Source organism: Hippopotamus amphibius, chromosome 13, assembly GCF_030028045.1.
Source record: "Hippopotamus amphibius kiboko isolate mHipAmp2 chromosome 13, mHipAmp2.hap2, whole genome shotgun sequence".
In the NCBI taxonomy this organism is placed as follows: Eukaryota; Metazoa; Chordata; class Mammalia; order Artiodactyla; family Hippopotamidae; genus Hippopotamus; species Hippopotamus amphibius.
The window spans coordinates 52,724,950-52,738,032 of record NC_080198.1 but is presented as its reverse complement, the minus strand read 5'-3'; the positions used below and the strand labels follow the sequence as shown (position 1 = coordinate 52,738,032).

The 13,083-nt window shown below is 42.7% G+C and overlaps 1 protein-coding gene across 7 annotated transcripts in view; it reads right to left on the bottom strand.

Moving 5' to 3' along the window:
- GADL1 (glutamate decarboxylase like 1) overlaps window positions 1-13,083 on the bottom strand; it is a 218,292-nt gene that overhangs the window by 131,513 nt on the left and 73,696 nt on the right. For all 7 annotated transcript variants that reach the window (XM_057706387.1, XM_057706388.1, XM_057706390.1 and 4 more), the window contains exons 3-6: window positions 9,846-9,972; window positions 7,512-7,602; window positions 4,091-4,197; window positions 3,311-3,426 (exon numbers count right to left, since the gene is read on the bottom strand). In XM_057706387.1, the coding sequence (XP_057562370.1) occupies window positions 3,311-3,426; window positions 4,091-4,197; window positions 7,512-7,602; window positions 9,846-9,972 (441 nt within the window). The remainder of the gene's footprint in view (window positions 1-3,310; window positions 3,427-4,090; window positions 4,198-7,511; window positions 7,603-9,845; window positions 9,973-13,083) is intronic.

Sequence of the window (13,083 nt, the reverse complement as noted above, 5' to 3'; positions counted from 1 at the left end):
TTCTAAGATGCTGACTAGTTTGATGCTAATATTAACTTCGGATGGTGAGGGGAGCAGCATGGGGAATGTTATGCCTTAAGAAGTAAAGGAAAGGAATGTACAGGGACTTTTCCAGGAGCACACAGCTGGTTCAACTCCTAACGAGACAGACACTGAATCCAGACAGACTACCTTATGCTCTGCACGACATCCTGAAGAGCACCTGCTGGCCTGTGAATGCCTGCAATGCCATCCAAACCCAGGGCAGCCTCACCTGTAGAGTATGGCCATGAATAGGGTGGAGGGAGTCAGACACCTCAGGTGCAAAATTTAAGAAGGTGTGACCTTGAGACGTGGACTCTCAACGTCTCACTTGCCTCTCCCCACCCTCAATCCTGCTAGAAAGGAACTAGGACAACTGATCACTGGCCTAGGAGTGAAAAGGGTTTCTTTCCTCCCTCACTTTTTAGTGGCAGACAATAATCACTACTTCATTATAATTCCCAAAATGATTTGAATGACAAACCTAAGATTTCTATAAATTTAAAAAATTCATATCTCACTGCTAATCAAGCTACAAATGTGTTATTTTTAATACATTTCTCCAAAAGTCCCCTTTTCTTTGGTTCCCACTTGGCCTGGAGAGGCTACCTTGGGTGTGCGGACAGTCTAGGGGTCTCCACCAACAACTGAATGACCATGGACACCTGAAGTTATGCAAAAACCCCTTTAGTGGTGAGTGCACACATTCTGCATTTGATGGTGAGAGGCAGAGATGGAGTAACTAACTACCCTGGTTCATCTGGGGCTGCATAAAAACTGGAAAAGTAAGGCCACCTAATAAAACAATCTGGGGGGACATAACAAAAAGATTAGAGTAGGGTTTAGGATCTTTTAGGAAACAGATTTCTTTAATTTTTTTTAACTAAGTAATGGATTGATTTGTTGTAAATAGTGGTAAAGAGGACACTAAAATATGAATTAAAATAATGCAAATGCTATGACCTGGGTCCCTTTGGCAGAGCAGAAGAAGAGTTTGTTACAAAGAAGTAGCTACAAAGAAGAATATGGATGGACAGGGTAAAAATATATATATTCAAGGTTATAGTGTGTTCAAAGTTATGCACTTTTTCTGTGGATTTCACTTTGTTACGGACAGAATGTTTGTGCCCCCTCAGAATTCATGTGTGTTTAATCCCTGGCCCCCAGTGTGATGGTCACCAGGGCGAGACTCTCATGAGATGAGTGTCCTTGTAAGAAGAGAGAGGAAGGTCTCATTCTGACCATAAGCCTAGAGAGAGGTCCACTTGCCAGGAAGCAGGCTCTCACCAGGCACCAGATCTACCAGCACTTTGATGGTGGACATCCCAGCCTCCAAAACTGTGAGAAACAGACGTCTGTTGTTTAGGCCACCCACTCTATATTTTGCTAAAGCAGCCTGAGCAAACTAAGACATACATCTAGTTTGATTTTCTGGCTCCATCTTCTGCTGGCCTGTTAGCCAAGGCATATATTTTACCTCTTTTTGCACCTATATCTCCCCCAGGGAGGGAAACTCTACTCCATAATCATCTCAAATAACCAAGCCTTTTCCTAGATGTCCACATTCCCAAACATGCTTCTCTTGCTATAGAAAGAATTCTAATGAGGAAGGGCCCAGGGAGCTGAGGTCAGAATCTCAAATTAGGTGACTCCTCCCAGCTGCCCCCAACTCCACACCCACTTTGCACTTAGTGCTGAACTAACCAGAGTCAGGCAGGGCTGAGGGAACAGGTGGGGGTGGACAGGTTCCTTCCTGCACAGTGTATAATTTTGCCACAATAAAGTAACTTTTGCTCTTGACAGAAAGTAACAAATACAGGAAAGTCCAGCTGGAATTAAGGGGAATTTTCAGATTCTCCCTTATGTGTTGGACAGGAGCCCTAGGATCACTGCAGAAGGTACAGGAGGGGACATGGGGAAGAAGCAGTGGTATGATGGACAGAGGCCACCACTGGACTCACAAGAAGAAAAGCATCCTCTCCAAGTCAGACTGCGTTTGAGCTGTGCTGCATGTCACCACAGGGGCCATTCTCCTCCTCCTCCTATCACTACTCACATTTAACATCTGTGTCTGTTATGTGCCAGATGCTACTTCACATGCTCCACCTCATTCAGTCTTTGCAACAACCCACTAAGTGGTGACTGCCGAGCGCACATGGCTGCTGCGTGTTCCAACAGCCCCAGCCTGCTCACTGCTCCCTGCATCCACCCCTTCTCCAGGTGGCGTTGCAGTGCATCTCCTTAAGAGGTGAAGTCTGTTTTCTCACTTTTCGGATCTGGGTTCCTATATGCAACTTACTTTACCAAGAAACTGAGGGAGAAATGACAATGTGCCAGTTCTGAGCCCAGGACTCAAGAGGCCCCGAGTGTCTCCATGCTGTTTCTCACCTGCACCACTGCCATGACAACACACCTGGACTAGCCTGCTGGAGGAGGTGTCCCTGGAGTCCTCCCAGCCCAGCCACTCCCAGATCAGCCGCCGGCCAGCCACACCCGGCCAAGAACAGCAGCACTGCCCAGCTATCCCCAAACTTGAGGACAATAATATCTGGCCACAGTTCTATGCCACTGGGGTTTGGAGTAATTTGTTAGATATTTGAGCTAACCGATACACTCATTTTTATAAATTAGGAAACTAAGGCACAGAGGAGTTAATCAGGTCACTTAGATAGTAAGTAGTGGAGACAGGAACTGACTCCAGGCAGCCTCGCTCAAAGCCAGTGCACGCATCCACAGTCGGACCTCCTACTTCAGTGGAGAGCACAGTGAGATAGAGGATTGTGGCAACATCCAATTGCGTGTGTGTGTGTGTGTGTGTGTGTGTGTGTGTGTGTGTGTGTGTGATGTTCATTGTTACTGAATATCTCCCTTTCCTCTTGAAAAAACTCTTGTGTTAGCCATTCAAAGCAGTCAGTTTCATAAGGAAATGGGAGTAGAAGATGTAGCTGAGATCAGTAGCAATCACCTAAGTTCTCATAAATAAGACACCTGAAGAAGGGATTCATAGAAAGAGATGGAACTTTTAAATTGTCTTCTCTTTTCTCCAAGAAAGTGTTACAGACTATAAATTTTAAATAAAGGTGATGCACAAAAGTGGGTGGCCAGGACTTACAATATCAAACCCATCAGAATTCCTTTCGGAACGAAATACGACGTTGCACGTAGACATGTGACTCACACGTGGATGGGATAAAAGGACATTGGGAGCCACCAAACCAACAAGCCCTCTTCACTGATGCATTCATTCTCAGAAAATCTACATCTCATATCAAATTTTTGGTTTTTTTACCTCTGCTGATGTGAAAAGGATTAATCTTGGCAAGCCAGACAGCCCCTTTTCCTTAATATCAGGACAGTACTTGTATCGGGCTAAATTCATGGCATACATATTAGACACTGAACCACCTGCAAAAACAAAAATGGAAATATTTATAGCATGACGTCATTGTTCCCCAAGTGTTGGCTGTGGTGCGGGCATGAATGGCTGTGGGTGCGTCAGTCTCTTAACAAGCTACTGTCAACATCAAAGGAGCACAGCCCCAAGCCCATTACTCCTACACACTCCCTCATCTCCAGTTCCAGAAGTTCTGGTCTGCTCTCTCATTCCAGAGTTTTCCTAAACTAAAAGTTTCCATCTATGGACTTAGGGCCAGGACCCAAGTCTCCATAGTTAATAACATTCTTTCTGTCTGTTTCTAATCAATAAAATGACAATACATGCTCCTCCCTGGTTCCAAAGAAGGACTCTAGGAGAAACAAACTATGATTCAGGAAACTCCTCAAGCAAAATTGATTGAAAGACTTAAAAAAAATGATAGCCTTTCCAAACTCCCAGCAGCAAATAAATTCATTCGTGTTGGATATAAAGCCAAAATTGTACACATTTCATTTGCTAACATGTAGGCAAAATATCTTCACTCTGGAGAAAGGCACAAATTAGATTCTCCCCAAGTGGCATGATTAATAAGCAACTCTTTGTAACGTGGAAATCTGTGGGGAGTTGCTCCTTAGGTAAGGCATGAATAAAACTGTAGATGCTTTAATGGAGGCAATAACCAATTGTACTTACCTGGGTTAAATATTCCATCCCCTTCTTTCCAGCCAATAAATTCAATCATTTTCTTCAGAACAGCTTCTTCCACTAACAGAAACACTGGGGACACCTCATACGTATAACTAGATAGATATAAAAAACACTTCACTTCTATGACTAGAGTCAAACCATCCCATTGGAATCCCAAGAAATGCACACAGAGTTTTATTAAACCAAGTGGCTGCTGAAGCGTGGGTAGAGTCTTTGGAAATGAATCCATCATAAATAGAGAAACACACAGTCTGTGACAGTGCTGGTGGCTTTAGGGATACTAGCTACTTTGCAGACTTAATTTGGAGGAAACTTCAACTCCATTGGGAGAGACCAAAGAAGTGCATCTGGATCCTTTGTATTAGCCATGAGCAGCGGCTGTTTTGCTCTTTGGATGCTGGTTAAGGAAAAACCATTGTCATGGTAACCAGGTTTATTAGGTTACTACCGTGAAGTACCCTAGCAGTCAGCTCTAGAACCTGGCCTTCCTCCACCACACTCCTGTGTTTGTACAAATGGCAAGAGCACTGCGGACATCTCTTATGATGTGATGATTTTACTACAAAGTGCTACCCAGATCCCTGTCGTGAAGGTTTGTGGCTCTGGGTTGGAATGCTGTCATCAGAGAGCATCGTAAGCTCGCCCCTTTAGGAATGTCCTGTGGTGGTCCACACCCGATGACTAATCCAGCTGGAGGTCCGACTGGGCCTGGCCCTGCGGGCCAAGCTCCAGACCACACTGAAGGGCTGGGATAGCTCCAGAGATGTCCGTGAGGTCAGCCGAGGCGGTCTTAGAGCCTGCAAGTGGCTTGACTCTCATCTCTGCCCACTCCTGCTTCCTTCCCTTCCACCACCCATGTTGACTCCAAGCATTTCCCTTAATAAGCATCCTGCTCCCTAAGCTTCTTCTAGAGCAGCAGCCCAGGAGCCCAGCCTGAGACTGTTACCATGTAATTTTATAATGCTTCTTTCTTTCTCCAGGTAACTGGAGGGTGACTAATATGTATGATCTCCCCCTCCAACAATTAGGTGGTTACCTTAAATCAAATCTGAGTAAAATGTCTCTAAATATGTAAGCTACACAGACACATTTAAATTTATAGTCCTGGAATTTAATGCAATTATGTTAACATCCAGAAGGAAAAAAACTTTAGTAAAGAGGCAAAAAAAAAAAAAAAAAAAAAGAACACCTACTGTGTATCACCACCCTACGTGCCAAGCCCTCTACAGATGTTACATTATTTTTCAAACAATTTAGGGTCTATTTTCAACCACACTAGGAAACCAGTTTACACATATGAAAAGCGTAAAAAGAAAAAAGTATATGCATGTATGTGTACCTACAAATGAAAGTGAAACAATCACTTTTTAGTAAGAAAAAAATACTATTAAACATGTCTTTGAAAATGAGCTGAACTTTAAACCCGGAAATTGGCCTGGAAGTGGAGGAGAGGACCATACAGAATGCACTCATGGCTTAACGAGATTTTTGAGTGGACTGTTCAGCTTAGCAGCAATTTAATACTTCAAAAGCCTCAAAATAGTTGAGTAAAAGAACCCAGGTAAGGAGTTAGAAAAATCACAGAATTGGGTAATTTTACTATCTTTTCAACCACTTAACTCTTCTACCCACTGTAATCTTGAATTGTCTTGAATTATTCCACGAAAAATTCTCTAACTGAAATCACCAATGATATCTTTATTGTTAATCCAGGGGACAGTTTTAGTCTTTGTCTTAATCAAACACTCAACAACATGTGACTCTGGACACACTCTCCCCCATGGCTCCCAGGCCTTCCTGATGGGTTTTTCTCTCTTCTCTTTCCAATGTAGGCTGATTCTCCTCCGCCCAACCACGAAATATCAGATGCCCTCGAGGCCCAGACCCGAGCTGTCTTCTCTCCTCATTCTACACTCTGTCCTGCAGGCAGTGCTTCTCCATCTCCTGGTTTGTTTTTATTTGAAGTGTCTCCATCCTTCTCATTAAAATCACTTGTTGGGCTATGAAAATATATCAGTGCCTGGAATACATCCACAGAAATTCAGATTTACTTGGTCTGGGCTTCTTATTTTAAAAAGTTCCTAGGTTGATTCTAAAGAGCAGAAAGAGTTGAGAATGCCTGATTTAAGGAATCTCATCCATGTCCACTACTGCAACTTCCATCATTCACTGTAACCTAAATTTGTAACTTCCATATAAATATCAGAATTCCAGGCCCATGTATATCTCAACCCTCCAAGAGTATACTCTTAGATATTTCAAAGTCACTGTAAACTCAACTGCTCACAATTGAAAACTGAATTATTGCTCTTGCCTTTTTCACCATATACTTGAAAATTGGTCTCTCTTCCAACACTTCTTATCTCAGTGAGTGACATGATCATCAATCCAGCTATTAAAGCCAGAAACCCAGGCATCATCTCATAAACCTCCCTCTTGTTCCCATTTCCATGATCCACTATATTATCCAGTCCTTTCTGTTTTATCTTCCAAACACATTTTCTCTCTCTATTCCTACCACTTCTGTCTAAATCCAAGCAACCATCATCTCTCACCTAAGGTCATGCCATCCTAATTGGTCCCCTCCAATCCACTTTCCATATCTTCAGGGATCTTTTCACTAAGCAAATGTTACCTAGTGATTTGGAAACCTTCGATGGCTTTTCATTGTACTGAGAATAACTCATATACATGGCCCCCAGGGTCCCATGCATCTGGCTCCACTCTTGTCCTCCATGACACTCCCCATAGTTGTCTCAGCTACACCCACACTGACTTTTCAGTCCATAGCATATGTCATGCTGGCTCCTGTCACAGAGCCTTTCGTACATGCTATTTCCTCTATTTGGAATCCAACCCTCCTCTTTTCACCTAATTAACTTTCACTCATTCTTCAGCTCTTAGCCATCACTTCCTCAGAGGAGACTTCTCTGAGTGCCCAACTAGGGAAAAATTGTCCCATTTATATTTATAGCAGCATGCACCTCTCCTTCATCTGAAAATGCTACATTATTTTGTGCAGATCATTTTGATTAATTTGCATGCAGCATCTCCATATCACTAAATTATTTGGTTCATGAAGGCAAAGTCAAGGTTTGTTTTTACATAACATATCTCTGCAGCACCTTAGCACAGACACGGCTTTTCATGCAGGAATGAATGAAAAGTTGCTTAATCAATTTTCTCATCTGTTACGTGGAGAAAATGCCTGCCTTATCCATCTCACAGTACCACTATCAGATCAACTGCTCTTTGAATACTGCTAAGTGTCATAAGACTATTCCATTATTTATGATGACACTGAACAAATGAAACCATTAAACAGAATTTCATGAAATAAAACTTCATCTACGGAAAAAAATCTCTAATCCATATTCAGTGTAAAATTCCAGTAAAATGTACTTACACACTTGGGTTTAATGCTTCTGTCATAAATCTGGCCACCAAGGAGTAATAATCAAGTCCAGCATATAACTGGTTGAAAAATCTTGGATGGTCTGTAAATTGAAACAGAATATTAATCTACATGGCAATAAAAAAAGAAAGAAAATATCAGTACAGCTATTGCTGTATTCACATAAGTGAACCTTCAGACAATGAAAGCAGCTGGATATAGAGAGTATACAATGCGTGATTCCACTTATATGACACTCAATGTGGGGCAAAGCTGATCTATGGAGACAGAGGTTAGAATTCTGGGTACCTTTGGCAAGGAGACAATGACTAGGAAGGGACTTGAGGGAGCCTCTGGAATGCCAGGAATGGTCTATATCGTGATCTGGGTGATGGTCACTTACGTGCATATATGCGCAAATTTATTGAGCTGAGCATCTAAGATTTGCCCACTTTACTGAATGTAAATTATACCTCAATTTTTAAAATGAATTTAAGATCTAGTCATGTACAAAGGAAACAAATGTTAAAGACCTGTCTACTGAACAATATGTTTCTAAGCAAAACTTGAGCACTCTTTGAGAGTTTACCTGTTCCTTTTTTTAATACAGCACAGACCCAAACCAGAACCTTGAGAAATAAATTATTGCAGCAGTTTGTCCACATAGCCAAGCTTGCTGCTACTTTTACCTTCTGAAAATATCAATGTTAATTTCCCTAATTTAAACACATTTCAGTCACTGACAGGGTTCACTTCAGGCTCCTGGCAGGGTGTGGCCTTTTAATTTTTCAGATTGGACCATTTTTTATAGTGCAACTGGCATGGTGTCGATGGAGTAAGATGTGACTCATCGTGCAGCTTACATAACGTTTCTGATTCAACGCACTTCAAAGGCACTTGCCTTTAAGACTCGAAAAACTTCAGTTCCAACTTTCTATTTTTTTCCCTCCTATAAAAGGTCTCATAAAGGTTCTTGGCTTTACACAGTGTGAATATTCACACCAAACCCCAGGCTAACGGCTGGCTTGACATTCTCAATCATAGGAAGCCCAGCGTGACAAAGAACAAAGAGGCAGGAGGCCTATTTCTAAATTTGGGTATTTGGGAACCATTTTAGTTAGTGACCTCTCATTGCAACTCACAGCATTTGGTTTGGGGTTTTTTTCTCTTTAAACTAGTTCAATGAAAAACAAAAGTCTCAAAAGAAAATGTCTTTTCATATAAAACATGGCAAACTTCCTTTGATCTGGCAAAGGAAACCAGACATTGCTACAAGTAATTTTAATAAGATTTTTTTTTTTTAGTTCTGTGTTAATTTATGATTGATTTCCATGGTAACATTATGGAAAATATCCAGTAAACTGAAAAATCTACTGCATTAAATGTCATTCTACACTTCTGACATGCACTATAATAATGAGATATGTATCTCTGCTATTGAAATGCTAACTGGGTTTTTGGTACATACACCAGACTTTCCCAGGGGAATATAAACCAATTATTTTTAGCCAGCATTTTATTATGTTCTTTCCACTAAATTTAGTTCAGTGTCAGAACTCACAAAGCATAATGCCTGTATGGTCTTAGGCACTAGATTACCTTCACATCACACTGAGAAATGCATATTTTGGAAAGTTATTCTCCTACTTTTGAAACTTGTTCACTGGGTGTATAAGATGTTACCCATCAATTGGAACATGACTTAAGTACAAGACAAATATAATGCTACCACATTTATAAAAGATCACAGTGGTTAAGCATTATTGTGAAACTATCACAGCAAAAACTCACCATGCATTCATTTTCTTATATCTTCTGAAAGGTTTTTATCTTTTGAACCTGCTAGATTTGAGAAAATAATTTGGTACGTACCAACTGCTGAGAGTACTTTCCAAATAAATCTATCCTTGTTTATAGTAAAGACACCCTCTTAAACACTTTGGGGGGCCATATTCTGGGTAATCAAGATGTAAAATCCCTTAACAAATTCTGAAATCAAAATACCATTTTGTCAGTTTGGACCAACGTAAGAAACGACAAGTAGCAGTCACGATATACGGTCTTGACTGTAGATGGAGGATGGGGGTTGCCGAGGAGCAGATAAGATTTACATCTGACTACTAACATCTTCAGCTTTTCTATCAACCTATCTTTGGCCTTGATAACAAATCTATATCAGGGATTAGATAGACCACTGTCAAAACATCAGAACCACTATTTTTTTTAATCCAGGTTTCTCATCCCATAAAGACTCTCATAGTTGGCTTTATTATGAGGTAAATACATGCTTCAGAAAATGGAAGAACGTGTTAGAGGCACAGATCAAGGAGTCAGAGAAGTTCTTACTGGTCTTGACGCTGTAGCGTATGACGTCCTGGCAGAGCTCCAGCAGCCGGTGGTGTGGCTCTCCCGTGTCCCTAAGTTCCAAGTCGAGAAGCTGTTTCAGCTGTTCGGGGGGCTGCCACTCACAGACCTGGGATTCGGCAACGGCACAGTTAACTGGGCACCCACTCGGGTGTGGAAATGATGTCAGAGGCGTGGCCTCTACCCTTGTGAAGCTTCCAGACAAGTGGGAGAGAGACAGATTTAACCTGCAACCATAGTTCCCTGTGCTCAGAGCTCTGACAGCAAGGTCAATGTTGCTGGAACAAAGGAGGGACCCATCTTACATTTGGGAAGATGTCCTGGAGGAACTGACATCTAAGTTGTGACATAAAACAAGAGTGGGGTGAACCAAGCAAAGATTAGGGGATGGGGTCATGCAAGGGGCCACCTGGGTGGGAGTAACAGGACAAGCAAAGGCTGAGCTATAAGGGCACCCATGGCCCATCTTTAGAGTGATGTCTGTTGGGTGTGGCTTAAGCACAGACCTTGGGGGAGGGAGGGGCAGAAGTGAAGCCAGGATCCTGGAATAACTCCCTCACCTGTCTCTTTGCTTGTCCCCTGGCCCCATACAATCTGCTCTCAACCAGGCAGCCAGAATCTAGAATGCTCCTCTTATATCTATGCCATGGTCACGCCTCTGCGCAAATACCTCCAGTGGCTCCTCATTCCTTCAAAGTAAAAGCCTAAGTTCTTTCAATGACCTAAAACGACCTTGCACAACCTGCTTCCATGGTGGCCCTGCTTTCTTCCTGGCTGACTCTGCGCCCACACCCTGGCCTCCTTTCTGTTCCTTAGAAGTACCAGGCACATTCCCACCTTAGGGTCTTTGCCGTCAGCCTGGAATGTCCCCCTCCAAATATCCTCATAGCTGACTTCCTCACTTCATCCAAAACCTTTCCCAAATGTCACTTTGTCAATGACAGCAATCCTGAGCCCTTATTTAAAAATCACCAGCTACACATTACCCCATGTCTGGCAATTCCCCCCTAACTTTTTCTTCTCTTCCCTTTTCCATAGCATCTGTCAACTTTCATCATGCTGTGTAATTCATTTATGATATCCTACACAATCTCCATGAGAGCAGAGATGTCAGTCAGTTTGCTCACTTCTCCCAAGTAACTAACGGAGCCTGCCATACAAGAGGTTATCAAAATCAACAAAGATGTGCTGAGTGAATGAATGAAGAGATAAACAAGGCTCAGATTGTAACAGGCTTCGTGTGGCATGTTATAGAGTTTGAACGTGGCTCTAAGAAAACTATTGACGTGTTTTGGACAGGGGAATTATGTGAGCATATTTGTGTTTTAGACAATAGCTTTGGTTACTATATGGAGATTCCAAGTAAAATTGGAAATAAGAGGTTATTTAAATAAACCAGGCAAGAGAAGGAGTAGTCTGGATGGGGTGAGCTGCTTTAGGAATGAAGCATATCTGGAGATATTGAAAATGCACCATCCATAGTAACTCATTAAGGATGAGGGAGAAGAATGAGCCAAAGGCCATCCTGAGGTTTCCAGCTTGCACACGGGTCGATGGTAGACGGGGTGGGCGAGGATGAAGAGTTTGGGGCATATTTAGTCCAAAGCACCTTCAGGACATCCAAAGGGGGTGTAGCGGTTTGTCTGAAGTTCTTATAAAAGATTAGAAACAGAGTCCCAGGCATCCATTACAATATGACACAAATGACACAGCTCAGAGGGAACCTACAGTAAGAGGAGAAGGTGCAGGGTCTCATCTGGGCAGCGCCAACACGTAAGAAATAGGCAAAGGGAGAGGAGTTCATTTGTGAGGTGGAGGACAAGTTAGAGAAGCAGGAAGAATCCCAGAAGAGTTTTGAACTACTAAACAAAGGAAGAGGGACGCTTGAAGGAGGAGATGGTCATCACTGTCAAATCCTGCTGAGAAGCCAAAATAGGCAAAGCCTCAGACGTGCTCCTGGAATTTATCAACAAGGAGGTGTTCTTGGCAAGAGCATTTGACTGGGGGAGGTGGGCGTGGAGGCCAGATTGTGTGAAGTGAGGACGTAGGAGGTGAGGAAGTAGAGGGAGGGGGGCAGTGCTGACAATCTTTAAAAAGTTTCTCTGTAGAGAGGAGGAGAGAGACAGGGGAGTCTCCGGGGAGTGAAGACCAGGATGGGCGAGGCTGGGGAAAACAGGAGGAAATACCAAGTCATGCGAGAGGTGTGAAATCAAACTCTGAGCTTGGAACCATCATGGGCAGGAGCAAACCAAATGGGCTGAGACCATCAAAAAAGGAAGGACTAGGGATTCACGTAATGTGTATGACTCTCCAGCACATTTTGCCAAGAGAAAATAGCAAGACTCAAAAAGCTACCTGTGATATGATTCCATCTACCTTACATTTGGAAAAGGCAAACACCACAAGGACAAAAAAAAAACCAGATCAGTGGCTGCCAGGGGCTAGAGGTTGACGATGGAGGGGCACATGGAAACGTGAGGGTGATGGAAGTGTCCTGTTTCTTAGTTCTGTTGATGGTTACATGACTTGTCAAAACTCATAGAAGTGCACACCGAAAGGAATACATTTGACTGAAGGTAAATTACGGCTCAATTAAAAACAAAACCAAAAAAGTGGCTGAGAAAGAGTGTTTACCAAAGAGGGCACCAGAATTCATCATCTCACTAACTGTGGGGACCCATCCTATCCTCAGGTCACTTTGATGAAGAAAGCTAAGTCAGCTCCCCTACCCCTCCCAACCCCAACACAACTTTCGATCCAGCTTCAGAGGGATGCATGTCTACTGCACGTCCACTATATTGCAATGGGCTTGGGGTTGTTGAATTGACAACATAGGATCTTAAGGCTACGCTTCTCATTCTAGCTCTCGTTAGTGCCTGGATGAACCCTTCTCTCTAGGTGAAGGGTCCCCTTAGTGCATTAAATATCTTCTCCTATTACAACTCTCTCTCCATCATTTACCTTCCACTTTCTTCAACACACCTGGGCCAACTTCTCTCTGCCCATCAAAACCTTACTTCGTCTTCAGATTCTGCATCAAAACTCAAGGTGCCCACTCCTTGGCAACTTCCCCAAAGCCCGCCCAAATCACACAACATTTATCATATTCTTATCGGGACGCCCTGTTCTCTATCCCAACAAAAACTTGTTCTCCCAATCAGATTAAAATTCTGTTCAAAGCTGAGCCTTTATCTTACTTTTCTTTATATCCCCCAGGGCT